Raw genomic sequence first — 16673 nt, 5'->3', positions numbered from 1 at the left:
AGCCCTTTCCCTTTGCAGTGTGTTTCGTTCACTCTATTAACTTTTGTTTTCTAAATTAGACATCATGTGATATCATGCAATACATGTGGTCCTGGGAGGTGGGAGAATCTGCCCCTCCCCCACCCTCCATCACCCCAGCTCTGTCACCCCTCGGCCATTCGACCAGGTCAGAGGGGTGGGAGGCCCCACCCAGGGCAGGCACCTGTTGTGCTGCTCCACATGGATTCCCATCCACCATAGGAGATACAGTGTAGTACAGGGTAAAGAGTACAGACTTTGGAGCCAGCTGGCTTGAATCCCACTTTATGGCTGTGTGTCCTTGGGGAAGTTACTTAACCTCTCTGTGTCTCAGTTTTCTCATCTGTGAAAGGAGAATAATGATATTATCTACCTTCTAGGATGAATGCAATACTGCTTGGATAGTGCTTGGCACGTTGTAAGCATCCTATAAATATTTGCTATTTTGTCGAGCTAGTTCTATTTTATCTAATTCTAGAAATTCCAGCTTTACTCCATGTCTCCACCTGATAGATTTTTATTTGGTGCTGACAGAAAATGCTTCCCATTCCAGAGTCATTGCCTCCCTAGAATCCGCTCACGGTCAGAGGCGGCCAGGCAAACCTGAAGAATAAGGCTCCTTGGCTTGGCGGAAATCTTTGGAAAACGCTCCAGGGCGGCTTGACCTTACCTTGACCTCCGCAGCCCGGAGGCCTCCTATCTTGACCTCCTGATCGGCCACCAAGATCCGGACACCCCGCAGCCAAGCAGGCCCTGCGTCAGGCTTCTTCTTGTTGATGTCGATTTCCAAGTACTCCGGCCCCTCGGGGCAGGTCTTTAGGAGCGTGTAGGAGAACTCAGCCGGGAAGGCGTAGGCGGCGCCATCGAAAGTGTGCAGCACCTGGTTCTGGCTGAGCAGACACACCGTTTCCCGCTTGGGGAAGCAGCCCTGGTAGCCGTCCTCCACAGCGCACACCTCCCCGCCGCGGCAGGTCTTGTTGAAGCAGTACACGTCGCCGCCCTCCTCGCACAGGCACTGCACCGTGCAGTTGGCCGTGGCCCAGAAGAACTCGCCCATGGCGTAGTAGTGGCCGTCAAAGTCACAGCCGCACTTGTGCAGCGGGACGCACTGGCTGGTGCTGAGGACAAAGCCTTCGTTGCACTCGCAGCCCTCTGTGCACGGCACGGCGCAGTTCTGGGAGGCCGTCAGGTCCGAGCATGTGTCTGGGCAGCTGCTGGTGCACACGGAGTAGTGGCTGAAGTTTGGGCACTGCACGGTGGACACTGACGTGGGGGAGAGGAGAGAGCGTGACAACAGGTAAATGACCTGGGGGCTAACCTGCCAGATCCACCAGGCATGGGGTGGGGAGGAAGAGCTCTCCTCCTGGACCAGTGAGCTCCTAGAGGGAGCGCTGAGAGCGGCCACTCATTGTGGGAGGGGAGACTTGAGGTTGGGTCTGTAGCAAGGAGCTCAACTGCTTTGGTATTAACTACTGAGCCACGTGATGGAATGGGAAGTTTGACTCTCATTTGATCATCCCAACTGAAATTAAACTTCAGGTCACTATTCTAACTATACTCAGCTGATTATTCAGTATGGGTTTAGTTTTTGGTCATCTTCAAGCATCAAGATGGTGGTTTAAGATCTTCAACTGATGAGCATATAAATTGGTCTGATTATAAAGAGCATGGCCCAGCCTTAGGAGGAAATAAATCCAATCCAACTTGCAGGGGAAATGAAAAATGTATCTTAGATTAGGAATTTGAAAAGGTGAATTTTCAAACAGGGAGGTACTTAAAATACCTAAAAGTGACCAAAGAAATGAAAATGTATTCTCTGGGATATTAAAAATAAGAAAGAAGCTTGGCTCTCTGAAAAGAACCTACTGTCTGTTCTTCCAGGAGACAGGATTGGAACTAGAAGCCTTCTGAAGGCCCTTCTTGCCTTAGAAACCTTCAATTCTTATTTTAAGAACATCTGAGTCTGGTTCAAGTCTGCCTGAGTCCAACAGGCAGGGATTCAAGAGCCTGGTAGACTAGCTCTCTGAATTACATCTACATCATCCTGCTAAACTGAGAGACAGAGAGAGGGAATGTGGAGGATAGGAAAGTGGTATGACTAGAAAACAAAATTGCCATCATAGGCAAAAAATGAGGCAATTGGATGCTCTTGGATTTTACAAAGACCAAAGGGAAATTATATTCAACCTCAGCTCAAACAAGGATTTGGAGACTCCAGGCACGATAGAGGCTGGTCAGTCGCACAGCAAATAATAAAGTAAATAATAAATAAATACGAAAAATATAATGTCACTTAGCAGTCTGATTAATTACCTAAGAATTGATTCTGATCCATGATGACATCCATTATTCCCACCTATACTAATAGGAAAAACATTGCCCTTTGGCCTTGAAACTGAAAGAAACTTTCAAATCTCTCACCTCCATAGCACCCTCACATGCATAGAATACAATTTTCTGTTTCCTCATATGGAGAAAACCAAGGGCCAGGAAAGAACAAAATTCCAAGAAGCAACTTGGTTTTTTGTTTGCTTGTTCTTAACATTTACAGAACTAGGAGAAGTAAGAGATATGTAAGTGGGCTAGAAGGAAAACATAACAAGACAGCTAAATGGTTCCAAACGCTTGATCCAAAAGTGTCATTCCACAGCAGTGGATTTCCCACGCTCTCTGGGCTTCTTCTCACCACCCAGCATTTTAGAAGAAGGCCTTTTTTGGGGTTGGCTGTCTGCCCTGTCTGCAGCCCCTTCTCCGACCACTGGAAATGCTCCAGAGCAGGAGTCATAGAACCTGAAGGCACCGAAGGTGGAGAAGAAAGAGCCGAGGACAGAAACGCTGTGGGCTCCATCTGGGAGGTGTATTCTCTTCCCAGAGGCTGGTCTGGATTCCCCAGGCCCGCATCCGCCTTTCCCCAACAGCCACAGAGACAGCCACCTTCAGCTCAGAAAACCCTACCTCCCCACTCAACTCTGCCCAGCCACCCCTGGTAAGGTCCTTCCTCTAGTCATGCAGTCCATGTCTCCAGACCACATATGCCCATCAGTGGCTTCCTGTTTTCTGGCCACAGTGCTGGGTGGGGAGAAAGGGCAAGATCCATCTATAGTTGATTCTTTATAATGTGCTATATTTCAACCTTACCATCACTTTGGGGAAGTTTGTCTTAACAAGGAGCTCTTTGTGGAGCCCTGAAACCCTTCTCCCTGCCCCCCTGCACAAGAGCGGCCTTCCGCGTGGTGGACAGGATGCCAGCTTACCACACCCTGTCTGGATTCGCCAGTCTCCGATGGGAATGCCCAGGGCCTGGCACACGAGGGCGTAGGCCTGGATGGCTTGACACAGGAGTGTCCCGTTGTCCCTCACGCTGCACAGATCATACACACAGCTGTGCACAAAGGCCGTGGGGTCCACGACAGTGCCACATTCCCCCAGGGGGCCATCGGTTTTGTTGAGGAAGCCGCAGTAGTCGGAGCCAAAGTAGAGGGCTTCGGTGGCAGGGTCACACTGGGTGCAGTTGTCCACGCAGCCTGAGTCACATTTCCAGTCAGCGTGGTAGACCCGCCAGCTCTCTCCCAGATCCAGGACCGACATGGCCGGCCTGCCGTCAGGGCGGAGGAAGTCATCCAGCGGGTTTTTGTTGTAGTTGCCACAGAGCCCGCACGTGGAGTTGATATAGGAGCCTGGGATGGAGATGGAGGCGTAGTGCTGGCCGTCAAATGTCACTAAGAGCCCAAAATCCGTCTCCACGGCAGTAGACATGCCACTCTGGTAGATTTTCACTGCCCCCAAGTCTAAGGTGATGGGCAAAGAAGCCACTAGGTCATTAACCTGCCAACAACAGTAACAGTAAAAAGGCAGGTAAGCAGGGGGCCTGGGCAGTGGGTCCAACCCGGGTAAGGAAAGGGAGGAAGAGCAGCTCAGTGCCCCAGAGAGAGTGGCCCCCAAACTGCTCAGGTGCTGGTGGGCTTGCCTCCCAAGAAGGCAGAGGCCCCAGAGCCCTCAAGAGCAGGCTGGCGGGTTGTGACCAACGTGCATGGCCAGTGCCACTCTAGACCCCTCTGGGGACCAAATGGTTGGTTGTCCACCCTTCCTGGCTGGCTCTCCGGCCAACTTCACATCTTTTCTTGAAAGACTAGTTTCCTGGCTTTTCCTCTTTTCTCCTTGAAATCGTTCTTAAAGTCTCAGCTCAAGTTACATACTTTCCATGATCCCTCACTGCCCTGACCCCTCCTCCCAGCTGGCACGTGGACTCTAAACTCTTCCCCACAGTCTGGCTTTGAGGCTGACCCGGTGTTAATCTCTTGAGTGTTTCAGCCTCTCCCTTCCTAACACCAGCACTGTGTCACATCACCATTTAACCCAAAGAATTTGAACACCTACTGGGTACCACACACTATGTTAGGTGCTAAGGAGCAAAGGATCTAAAAAGTAGCTGTCCCTGCCTCTCAGGAGCTCTAGATCCACTGAGGGAGAGGGACAGAAGTTGACATTCACAATATATGGTTTTCAATATGCATTCATAGGTGATGCGGTGATGCTCTGGTCCAGCCTGGAGTGGGGGTCATATTGGCTTTTTAGAGGCTAGTGTATCTGACCTGGGTCTTTAAAGATAAACAGAAGTGGCCCAAGAAAGCATGGGGTGGGGAAGCTGGTCTCATGGAATTTGTGTTTCCCCCGAGGAGACCACAACTAACCAAAGCAATAAATAAAATATGTAACAATGTCAGAAAAGTGATCTGTAGAAAAATAAAGCAGGGAATATGGGGCAAAAGCGCTAGGGAAGGGGTCTCTAATTTTAAGACAGGATGGTGGAGGATGACCCCAGTGGGAAGGGACGTTTGAGATGAGACATGCCGTCACCGGGGTGAGAGTGGCTCCCGCAGAGGGACTGGCCGGGTGCTCGGGGAAGGCACGGGCCAGGTAGTAGGAGCAGAGAGCAAGGAGAGGGCCATGGTGAGGTCAGAGAGATAAGAGCTACCAGAACAGGCAGGGCCTTGTCAGCCACAGTGGAGACTTTGGCCGTGACTCTGAGAGAAACGAGAGCCAAGAGGGCGTCTGGAGCAGAAGATCGACACGATCTGACTTCCGTTTTGAAAGCACCACTCTGGCTTCTGTGCTGGGAACAGGACTTGGAGAGCTTCCGAAGCGTGTTTTTAAAACAAAACCCCATACAAACAAAAACACCTTGGATTTGCCTTCTATAGGAAGAGCTCCGAAAAGTGTTAAGCACTTGGGAAGGTCTGTTCTGGCCAGCATGAAGGACTTATTGAAGAAGGTGGTGACTAGAAGCAGAGAAATCCATCTGGCAACTGGTGCTTGAGTTCAGGGGCGACAGGGAGGAGGGTCTAACCTGCACACAGTCGTGGATGAGGGACACTCGGCAGGGTGGGGGACACTCAGCAGGGCCAGGTGCTTTTGGCAGAGGGGATTGACAGGCGGGGGCGGGGGGGGGGGGAAGCATCAAGAGTGAGTCCCAAGCATCTAGCTGACTTATGTGGCTTGATAAGCCTTCAAGAGTTAGTTTCCTTCTTTTTCACACTGAATTTGCCCAGCACCTACAGACATCACTTTTGTGGGTGGGATGGAACAGCTGGTCCCAGAACAGTCATAGGTGGACGGACATAAGTGTGCATTCGGGCTGCCCTAGACCTGTACTGATCTCTGTCACATGGAAAGATCAAGGGTCTTTTTACCTGTCTTGCTGCTACTCTCTGTAGGGTTGTCCAGGAATTTAGATAACAGACTGTCCAAGCATCACCCTCCCCAACTCCCTCCCCCGCCAACGCTCACCATGGCCAAAGCCATGTGCAATTCTCTGTCTTTAGAGATTAGTAAAACTTAAGGCAGAGAGGACAAAAGAACAGGTGTGAGAAGTAAGCTGTCCTACAAGAGTTAGAAATAGAAAAAACACCCCGGAGTCACTTATCTCCCAGGTGGTAGGTTGGCCAACAAGGTGGAGAAAAGCCATGCTCTAGGGAAGTATGGCTGGTAGGCACGCTGGGTGATTATTATGCATCATTCTGCACTGAGATGTAGGACGTGAAACCCTCTCCAAGGTGGTGTAACTGTAAAGACCAAACACCTCCACTGCTGAGTATTCACCTCTCCTGTCACTCAGCTCCTGCTGACAAAGGACAGTCACTGCGTCTCGAGCAGAAGCCCTGGGGGAGACTGTCTCAGGATGTTGCAACCATTCCCCCGGTTTCTCTGCATCCAATTTTGTCCCACTCAGATCAACTGTGTCCCTATGCTGACCACTGGCGTTGCCCAGGGGACCCCTTTTTTCCTTGGCTTAAGTGGCCATTTCACCCCTTCCCTCTCACACGTGTCTCAGTTGAAACCACACATTACAGAGTCCTGTGTTTGTACCCCACTGTGCTTGGAGTGGGAGCTCCCGGGCCTCTCCCCCAGCGCATGACTTCTTATTTCCTTCCTACTGCCCTAGTCCTCGACTCCTGAGTAGCCAATGACTGATGGGGTTCACTATTCACTTTCCTTCTCCCTATATCCAAGCCAGGTCCCCCTTCGACTGTGTCTCTCCCAGGAGCGGGCAGGGGCCAGGTTAGGAGAGAGAAGTAGCATCCGAGAAGCACAGGTCTGAGGATGAGAAGAGGTGTCAGTGGCAACGGCCTTGTGGGAATGAGCATATACTGAGTGCCTACTGGGTGCCAGGCTTGGTACTCTCACACATGTGGCCATCCGATTTTATCCTCGTGACAAACAAAGAAGGTCCTCATCATCTCCCCCTTTTGCAGATGAGGACACTGAGGTTCAGATGAAGGCTTGCAGAACTTGGGGATGACAGGTCCTGACCCTCCCTGCTCCCTGCTGCCTCTGCCCAGTGCTGAGTAGAGGTAGCCAGGCCCAAACTACATTCAAGAGCCTCGCCTCCTAAACACAATCACCCCATCTTACAGATGGAGGAAGTGAAGCTGGCAGGGGCTTGAGCAGATCTGACCCCAGCATCTGAGCTCTGTGTCACCATAAGCAATTTGGTCTTGGCACTCTTCTCTGGCTCACCCTGATCTACTCAGGTTTAACCGGGTAAGGAATGTGGAAACTGATAAGTATTAGCTAGAAGGAGACGTTGACTATATATGGATTTTAGCTGGCTTTCTTTGGCCCTTATTAGCATATACCATCTTAAATTGTTTATTTTGTTACTTAGAGAACATTTCAAAGGGGGAAAATGCATATTCAGAACCGAGTGCCTAACCCCGGCATATGGAGAAAGGCGATCTGTTCATAAGATCTGTTTGCAAGGCCTGGCCCAGCATGTCTGGAAGTCGGCTGCCTCGCAGGCAAATCGGGCTCCTTCTTGCCTCCCACCCCCTCCTTGCCTGTCCCCACTTCACCCTGGGTGGGTGCCCTGCCATCCATCGAGCCGCCCTCCCCAGCAGAGCAGGTGTATTCAGAGACACTTGGAAGCCATTTGGCAAAAGGAAAAGGGAGCCATTGTTAGCTTGCAGTTGGAATCACATAACCTTTTCTTTCTGAAACATTTACATTCACATCCACATCTCCCTGTCGCTACAGAAAATTGAGGAATCCATGCCCTATGCTTGGACGATGGAAAAGAGCCACGCAAAATTAGCAGAACTGCTGGGCCTGAAAGCAATGACGGTGCCCCTTTCCTTCTAAAAAAAAAAAAAAAGAAAGAAAAAAAAAAGAGTCTGACTGTGAGGGAAAAAGAATTTTAATCAAAATGGGAAGTAGGAATAAAGCATGAAGCTTTCTTTTTTTCAACAACCGATATTATGCACATCATCCCCACAACACAGGAAGTGGGGGCAAGCTTGCGAACATTTTTCTAGCTTGAAATATTAGCTTCTATCTACAAGGACAAGTGTAGTGCTCAACAGCACAAGATAGATGTAAAAGGGAAAACCTCCAAACTTCTGCACCCAGAAGACGCTTACCTTTTATTTGATTTACAGAGCTGTCTCTAGGGAGACTAACCCAATAACAAGCAAATTGGCATTTCAGCCACAGTAATAGCCCACTTTTCTAATTAGGACACTGATAAGCTGCACAGACCTAGGAAGGGCAGAGCCAGAAAAAGTGGAATTAGTTCCTTGGTCCTGCCTTTTTGTTGGACATGTTACATCAATTAAAATCAAAACACGTATTTTAAAAAAAAAAGAAGAAAGAAAGAAAGAAAGAGATCCCTGCATTGGCACCAGTTCTGGTTTGTAATCTCTGTGATGACCTCCGGGCTGGGGATTAAGGATTGCATGGGGTTGCAGCAATCGACCCCTTGCGGTCTTGGTTATTATTGCCTGAATAAATACACGGTTGCCACAAGGTCTTCATTAACATCATGAAAATTGGAGCCTCTGCAAATTGAGTAATTGCTAGTGGCTTTTTGTTTTCCCTCTAGTCGATGCCCCTGCCTGGAATCCAGGTGGACAGGGACAGGAGTCATTTGCATATGCTAAACGGACCACCGGAGACCTGTGTTCTCTCATATTCCAGGCAGGAGTTGCAGGGGGGCAGGGGGCAGAGGGGAGGCGGGTGGATTTGGTTCAAGGGGTGTTTGGGCAAAGGTTTCATGGTTTCATGGGAACTTCCCACCAAGACTTCCCTAAAAAGTGTCCAAGCTCCTCCAGGGGCCTGGACAAGCAGCCTCTGTGGACATTCTAAACAATGTGGAGGTTCCTCTGAGAATGAAGCCTCAGCTCTTGGGCAAACAGGAACTGTGTGTGTATGTGGGGCGGGGGGTTGGGGGGGGTGAGGATTGTTAATCAAAGACTGTACTGAATTATGGGTTTGTACTTTGTGTTTACACTGTCTCCAGGGCACGGCCATATGGCTACCATTGCTGCATGCCAGGTCCATGAGAAACTGAATTTAGATCTCTTCCCAGTTACTTCTGAGCTCGGACGTCTGGGGTGTGTGTGTGTGTGTGTGTGTGTGTGTGTGTGTGTGTGTGTGTGTGTGCGCGCGCTAAGAACTTAAATGTACTTTGAGATAAACAGCAGATAGACATGTCAAAGAGAAAGCTTAGGTTGGCTCTTGCACAAACAAAATTTAGCCTAGTAAAGAATTTTACAAGACATTTGCAAGGCAGGAAGAACCTCGCATCCCTTTGGTACCAATAGCAAACAGCAGAATCAGTAGATCTGGGAAAGTCTTTCCCAGGCTGCAGAATCTCCAGCTTCTCCTTCTCCCTGTGAAGGAGGGAGGGGGGCTTACCTTGACTTTTCCGTAGCTTCCTTTGGGGATGAGGATCTTGTAGCCATTCACCTCCACTAAGAGCTCCTTTACCCAGGAGACAGCTGAGCCCCCCCGGTGCTCGTTCTTGGCCTCCACGCTGAAGAAGGGGAGGCTGGAAGTCTGCAAACACTGTCGGGCCAACAGGTAGGCACAGGAGCCTTGGAAGTGGAAGAGGAAGCCATCAAACGTGTGGTAGTGCGGCTCTCCAAACACCACGCACGTGCTGGTCTCCACCGGGCTACAGTAGAAGAATTTGCCTTTGGGCTCGCACACCTCATAGGGGCTGCAGAGGGCCTCCTGGCAGTAGATCTCGTTGTTGAAATCCAGACAGCGGCACTTGATGGTGCAGTTCAGGTCATCCCAGAACACCTCTCCTCGCCGAAGGAACTGCCCTGGGGAGTCAAAACAGTAGAGGCAATGTTTATTGAACGCTTACCCTCTGTGCTGGGCATCAGGCTAAAGACTTGGCTGGCCTTAGCCCATTTCATCCACAAAAGAACCCTATTAGGTATGACATACTCCCCTCCCTTGTCAAGTGAGGAAACTGAGGCTTAAAGGAAGTTGGGTAATTCCTCCAAGATCACTCAGCAACTCAATGGTGAAGCCAGGAATTCCAAGCTGGGTCTGTCTGAATACAGTCTAAGCCCCTGGCATTATTTTTTTTTTTTTAATTATTTTATTTTTAGCTGTGCCCATGGCATGCTGAAGGTCCCAGGCCAGGAATCAAACCGGAGGCACAGCAGTGACAACACCGAGTGCTTAACTGCAAGGCCCCCAGGGAAATCTCTAAGCCTTTGGCATTACTGACTCCACTGCTGGTGAGCACACTGTCATTCAAGGAAAGACGCATTGTTTTCATCCCTGGGAGAGGCCAGGACACATGGAAGTCATTCCCTTCCATTCGGCAGTAAGAGGAAGCATGTTCTGAAAAAAGGCCCAGCTCACCCAGGTAACTTGGCAACACTGTTCACCCACCCCTTCCTTCACTCTTCCACTCATCCAACAAACAGTTATTGGGTGCTCAGTATGTGCCAGAAAAGAATCAGGAAACCAATGCACAAATTTACATCCCAGGTTCCCTGGGAAAATTCTGGAAAGAGCTGACTTCTGGCATGGCACCTTCCCGGGCACATAAATCTGGTAAATGCTGCTGAGGCAGAACTTACACCCTTACAAGTTGTCTTCTCTCTCACTCTAGGCCTCCAGGTCCCACACTCCCCTCTCTTTATCCACTGGACAGAGCTTCTTGTAGAATCTAGGTCAGGAGGAGAATGAGGTGGCCAGGGGAGTGGTTTTAAGGGACTGCTAATTTTAAAAATACTACTATGTATTTGGTAGGCATTCGGTCTTTACAACCATTTCCCTAAATGAAAGGTTTTCCCCACCAAAACCTTTGCAATCTGCCAGTTCTTCATATTAACCTTCAAGTGAAATGGGAGCATCCCTAGGCTGGAGGCTGTGATCAAGGCCTGGGTTGGGGGTCAGAGTCAAGAGAACTGGGCGACGCTCACAACTCTGCAATCGGCCTCCCAGACTCCCAACTTAACTTCCATCGGTCTCCCGGTTCTAACCTATAGAATGTGGACAAGGCTATTCTCCCATCCCTGCATTCTGGGAATAGTGACACCATAAAAATTTGGCACAGGTGGATAGGTAGAAGCATTTGTAAATGGAGAATGTCTGAAAAGGAGAGTATCAAAGCTCCAACATTAAGAAGTGTGAACAATATCACATACAGGGAACAGCTATAGTTTGAAACTGTAGTTTGAAAAGATGTCTTAAGTTTTTATAAAACTGAATACCTAATGAATGGCACAAGGGTACAAGGTTAACCGAGGCGGAAGGCACGGCTGCCTTAGTGACATTCCTTTCTATATCTGTCCAACAGGAACAATTATATCTCAAGGGGCAGTGATGTTTCAGACTTGTTAAGGACGGGGCCCTTGAATGAGATAATAGATTTTTTTCACATACCCAGTAGGTCATATGCGTCAGCCCTGAAAATAGGCCCTTTGAACCTCAACACTCTTTGGCATTAGCCCAGGTTGCATATATTATAACAGCCTCTACTTGGTATAATTTCCAGTCTCTGTGTTTTCAGGCTTCCAATAAATGAGAGGAAAATGCCTTTGAATAGAGGAGGTTTGGACCAAAAGGTGGACTCTCTGAGATAATTTTGTTTGCGAAATGATGATATAATAAACCAGCTCTATGCAGCACTTCCCCAGCTATCATCCGGGCCAAATCCCAATCTCATTAGATTGATATATGTCCAGTAGCACATTTAAAATGCACAGCAGTCTGGATGAGGATATTGAATTTGTCTTGTATGTGAAACCCAAAGCCATAACTCAGGAGGAAAAGAATGAAGTCAAAGTGAGGACTTTGTACCCGGCTGGCATCTGACCAACCCCGCAGCTCTGCAAGCCAATGCTTTCCATTATCACAGCTTTTCATTCCTGGGACTCGGAGAGAGGCTGTTACCCGGCACTTAGGCAGCTCGGCCACAGCCAGTCAGCTTCGTGACGCTTGGACAAAGGGGAGAGGCACTGGGTAGGTCCCCAGCCCAGACTGTAAAGGAGAGAGAGCGATAACGGAGTATTGGTTTGGTTGGTATCTTTTGCAGACCTTAGGTGAAGCTGTGTCTACACTCTGTGAGGGAGGAGGGAGCAGTCTCTGAAATCCTGGTGAGCTTTGGAGATAGATTCTTTTCTATCCAGTTTAATACTGACTTGGCTCTAAAACATTTATTTGCTATTCTGAACGTGGAGGACTTTACAGAGTCCGCAGAGGCAGGGATGCCCAGGCAGGTCATCATCACAAATGACCTTTCCTCGGAGCAAAGGCAGAGGTTTGATAAGCGTGACCACAGCACAGGGGATGCGGGCAAAGGGGGTGAGCACTTCAGACCAGGTGGATATGGCACAAATAGAAGCCCTCAGGCCTGTCAAGACATGCAGGTCACCAGGCTGTGCTTTCAATGGGAGGAGGGCAAGAGGCCTCCCCAAACATGTTCATCCCCACCCATCACTTTCTTAGGCATCTGAATCCATTTTCCCCAGGAGCATCTTCTGTGCTTACACAGCACCCTTCACTTGCGTCTATCATATTTCATCATATAGTGTATCATCACTGTTTCTGTGGCTGTCTTCTCTGCCATGAGAGAATCACGGAGTCCAGAGAGCCCTCATCTTCGGCACCTAAGAGAGTGACTAGTGCCTCACTTGGAAAGATGCAATGGCTGGATGGCTGATAGGAGATAGTAGGTGGGTGGGTGGATGGATGGGCAGATGGATGGATGATTGACTAATTCTAGTTGCTATGGGCTCCACTCCTAGAAGCAGATATATGAACACGAATCCTATATTCTGAATACTTTCAGACACATAAGAAGCAGAACTCTACAAACCAGGATGTTCCTGTGAGAGTCCTGGGCTGTTTTGCACATCCAAAGAGGTTTTGATATTTCAGAGAAGGCTCCAAACTTTGGATGCCAGTGTAAAGGAAACCCACCGAGGTTCACCAAAGCTTGTTCATACAGACCGAAAGCCAGCTTTGATTCTCCCTAAATTCCTGCATGTTTTGCTGGTGCTTGGAGGATTTTAAGAGAAGCTACCCTAAAGACTATGACACTTTTTTTTTCCTTTCTTTCTAATCATGCTCGGAAGTTCTGGTTCACTCTCATAGAGGCTTGGCAGTGCTCCAAGTTCGCCCACTCCTGTGGATCTACAAAGTGCAGATGGCAAGGCAGGAGCAAAGATGAGAAGGAAAATTTAAAGGATGAAATGGCAACAACAACAACAACAAAAATAATGTTAAACAGGAGGGCTCCCTTCTGTCCCTCTGGCTGAGACATCATTCAAGAGCCTCGTCCACTCTGGAGCTGTTCTGAACAGCGAAGAGGTGTTCACACCCCAGGCAAGAACTTCAGAGACTGCAGTGTGGCAAGCGCAGGGTTTCAGCTCCTGGAGTGATGAATGTGCATGCTAAAATTACCTTGATCTCCATTACCCAGCCGAGAGATGTCAAAAGAGTAAGGCAATGGCAATGAATCCACCCCCGTGGCTTAAAAGCCTGCCTGTCAATCTAAACTAAACAAACCCTGCTTTGCCTCAGAGAAGAGGAAATGCCTTTACCTCTGGAGGTGCAGCCATTGGCTGGGTCAATTTCCTTCCCGTCAATTTTAAATGCCCAGCGGCCTGGAACGTTGACGTTTGTGGTCTCTTGGATATTCACAATATCAGGGGTTCTTGACCCCGGAAGGCTGAAGAAATTGGTGAGGTTTCCACCATTAAATCCTGCCTAGAGAACAAAAGGAAGACCAGACTTCTGAGCACACACCGACCCCTTTATCTTACTTATCCAATATCGTTTTTTTTTTTTTTTTTTGGCTGCACCACTGAGTGTGGAAATTCCCCAGTCATGGATCGAACCCATGCCACAGCAGCAACCCAAACCATTGCAGTGACAACACTGGATCTTTAACCTGCTGCGCCACAGGAGAGCGCCAATATCTTATTTTCAGAACCCAGCACACCTGAAATCAAGAGACCCCCCTTTTCCTGATGTCCCTGGGGTCACCATTCCAGGTGACAAAGGCCTGCCAGTTCATGCCACACCCAGATCAAAGTGTCGGAGATGGGCAAGACCAGCCTCTCACGCCACGTGCAAGAACAGACACACGTCTCCAGTTCAAGGCAGGATCCACCCCCCACCCCCATCCCAAGATGCTGAGAGCACAAGCAGAGAGCAGAGTGCTTCAGAAACACGCAGGAGGATAACCCCACAAGAATCACCGACCTGTGCCATCACTCCCCCAAGACCTGTCAGGGGGTCGCCACCACTCGCGGTCCCAGTGGTCCAGTTGATTTCATAATAATTGAAGAGCGTGAATGTATAGGAGCCATCAGACACCAGGACGGCCTGGAAGGTGTTCACCTACAGGATGGGAATGGGTGGGTGGTCTCATGACTCACACCCCTCCCTCCCCAATAGCAGCTCCCTCTACCCTGCCCCCTCCCCACCCCCAAGTGGCTCCGAGCTGCTTCCATGATGCAGCCCTCATGCTCTGCCTTCTTTCCAAATGTGTTCTCACCTCCAGTGGGAAAAGCCAGACATGCAGGGCTGTGCATCTAGAAGAGAAATTGCCCAAGAATACCCTGGAGGCTGACTCAGCGCCCCTCATACATCTCTGACTGGTACCAGACAGGAAAAGTCAGTCTCAGCTCGGCGTGTGATAATATGTGAGTACCTATAGATGGCAGCATGAGAATAAGCTAGAGGAGACAGTCAAGCAGAGAGAGAGCTTCAAGCACCTGTTCGCCCAAGCAGGCTGGGTGGGGGGTGGGGCGTGGGGATTAGGGAGCAGAGCACGCAAATGCCACTCGGTGTGACTCCAGTGGTGGCACCAGCTATGCTCTCTCGCTTCCCGGAAAACATCGCTAATCTTGGTGAGATATCTCCCCCTCTTAAATGCAGGTTGGAAAGTGATTTTTTAAAAGCACTTTGTGGGGAGAAATTGTTCCTCTAATGGAGCAGTCGTGCATCACTTTACATCTGCAAAATTCTCAACCCCCATCTGTGCCTCAGAGCAATGCTAAGATGGGCAACTTTTTGGCCCAGTCCCATCTTAGAGCTAAGAAAACTGAGGGCTAAGGAAGAGGAATTGCTGGAAATTCTTCAATGACCCAGCAACAGAAAATGGGGTTTGAACCAGAGCTCCCAATTTAATCTCTCAGTGCACTGTCATTACACACCATCTTAATTTTAAGCTTTTCAGGACAGAGATGTTATATAAATTCAAAACAGTCTTACAAACAGTTTCCAGAAATAAGCTGTAGCAAATTTTGTCCTTCACTATTTCCCTTTGGTAATCCCTACCCCTTGATAAGTGTTTTCAGGAAATTCAAATAAAAATAGTTAAGGGAGAGGCTGCTTTGACCTTTCCCCATTCAAGCCTAGCATTTTCCCCAGCTGCCTGATACCATCCCAATTAACATTCTGTCAGAAGCAAAGGAAGACCCACATCCTTATCCTGTGTAATCAAACTGGGGTAGAGGATCTTGGAAGCCCCAAATCTCCCAGCCTAGACAGTCCCAGGGAGGGGGGTGAGCTACAAGGGAAGAAAAGCCCTTTTTGTAAACGACAACTTTCTCCTCAAGCTCTGCGCTTGCCACAGCTGATGGTGTTTATGATAGAGCCGCCCAGCTATCCTGCTCAACAAAAGTGCAAAGAGGGACACAGGGAGGACTGAGCTGTCAGCTATGCAGGGTCAGGTTCAAGAGACAGGCAGAAAGTCAAGGTCACCCAAGGACCAAAGCTAAAGCCTCTTGCAGTCCAGGATGCTCCAGCGGGAAGTGAATTCCTTCTGAGATGAAGTCCGAAGTCTCTTTGGTCCGAACAGATCTTAAAAGCAACCCATGCCTGATCCCAGAAGCCACCTCAAACCCAACCAGCCGTCCTAAGAACACTCCAGAAGCTGGCTCGCTCCCGTGCACATTCTCCTACACTCACCGCCCCCCCGCCGCCCCACCCAGAAACACATATCACTTCAATGTGAGTTTAAGACTCTTCTGGACTTTTTTTCCTAAAACCATATTTTCAGCTCTTGAAAAGCCCTTTTATGCTTCAGAGGAGTTCCAACCCTACCTGGAGGAGGCAGCTGAGGAGAACATTTAGGGTTCAGAGGACACTTTGGTTTGCATCCTGCTTTGCCACACATGAGGTCATATCCTTTTTCTATCCACTTGGGCAAGTGATTTAACCTCTCTGGGCGCATGCCCTCACCTTTCAAGTGGAGAGAGAGCTTACTTGGGAACATCTGTGGAAGGACTAAATGATTCGTAAAGATAGCCTATCACAGCACTGGGCTCACAGTCTGCCTCAATAAATAGCAGTTTTCCTTCCTTAAAGGAAACATGCCCCCATCCCCATGCTTTTCGATTGGGCTCCTGCTTCTAAAAGAGCTCTCATGCTCAGTGTTTCGCCGGCCTGTCCATATGTGTTCCCCTAGAGAAGGGGAGGAAGGTCTGGGATAACAGGAGATGAAAGACGGGGTCAATTTCAAAGACAGGGGTGGATGGACACTTCTATAGCCTTGGAGGACTTTATCATGTTTTTCTCCAAGGAGCTCAAAGCACTTAGATGTTACCTCATTCATCCTCATGGAAAGAGCCCTCACCTACTCCAGAAATGTACTCCAAAGTACAAACCAGAAAGTATCTAAATTATCTTGCCATTTTTATGGCGCGTGGAAGTTTTTTTTGAAAAAAATGGCGGTCAGCATTTGATGGGCATTTCTTCTCTTTTTTTTCCCTGCTGACACTAAAATTTATTGATCGCTGGCATCCTGCATTCTAACGCTGTAAGGTATGAGGCGTAAAGGACATAAAACATCACCCGAGGAGTCGTTAGCAATCCATAACATGACAGAGGGAAATGTA

The 16673-nt window shown here is 49.0% G+C and overlaps 1 protein-coding gene across 1 annotated transcript in view; it reads right to left on the bottom strand.

Moving 5' to 3' along the window:
* The window catches only part of TECTA (tectorin alpha), a 162625-nt gene that overhangs the window by 47812 nt on the left and 98140 nt on the right, over window positions 1-16673 (bottom strand). Inside the window, exons 11-15 of the mRNA XM_047753968.1 lie at window positions 14032-14169; window positions 13368-13533; window positions 9211-9623; window positions 3273-3843; window positions 689-1281 (exon numbers count right to left, since the gene is read on the bottom strand). Of these exons, the coding sequence (XP_047609924.1) occupies window positions 689-1281; window positions 3273-3843; window positions 9211-9623; window positions 13368-13533; window positions 14032-14169 (1881 nt within the window). The remainder of the gene's footprint in view (window positions 1-688; window positions 1282-3272; window positions 3844-9210; window positions 9624-13367; window positions 13534-14031; window positions 14170-16673) is intronic.

The sequence above is a fragment of the Phacochoerus africanus genome, chromosome 11, assembly GCF_016906955.1.
Source record: "Phacochoerus africanus isolate WHEZ1 chromosome 11, ROS_Pafr_v1, whole genome shotgun sequence".
In the NCBI taxonomy this organism is placed as follows: domain Eukaryota; kingdom Metazoa; phylum Chordata; class Mammalia; order Artiodactyla; family Suidae; genus Phacochoerus; species Phacochoerus africanus.
Note: the sequence above shows the minus strand (reverse complement) of the source record. Positions and strands in the feature narration are given on the sequence as shown.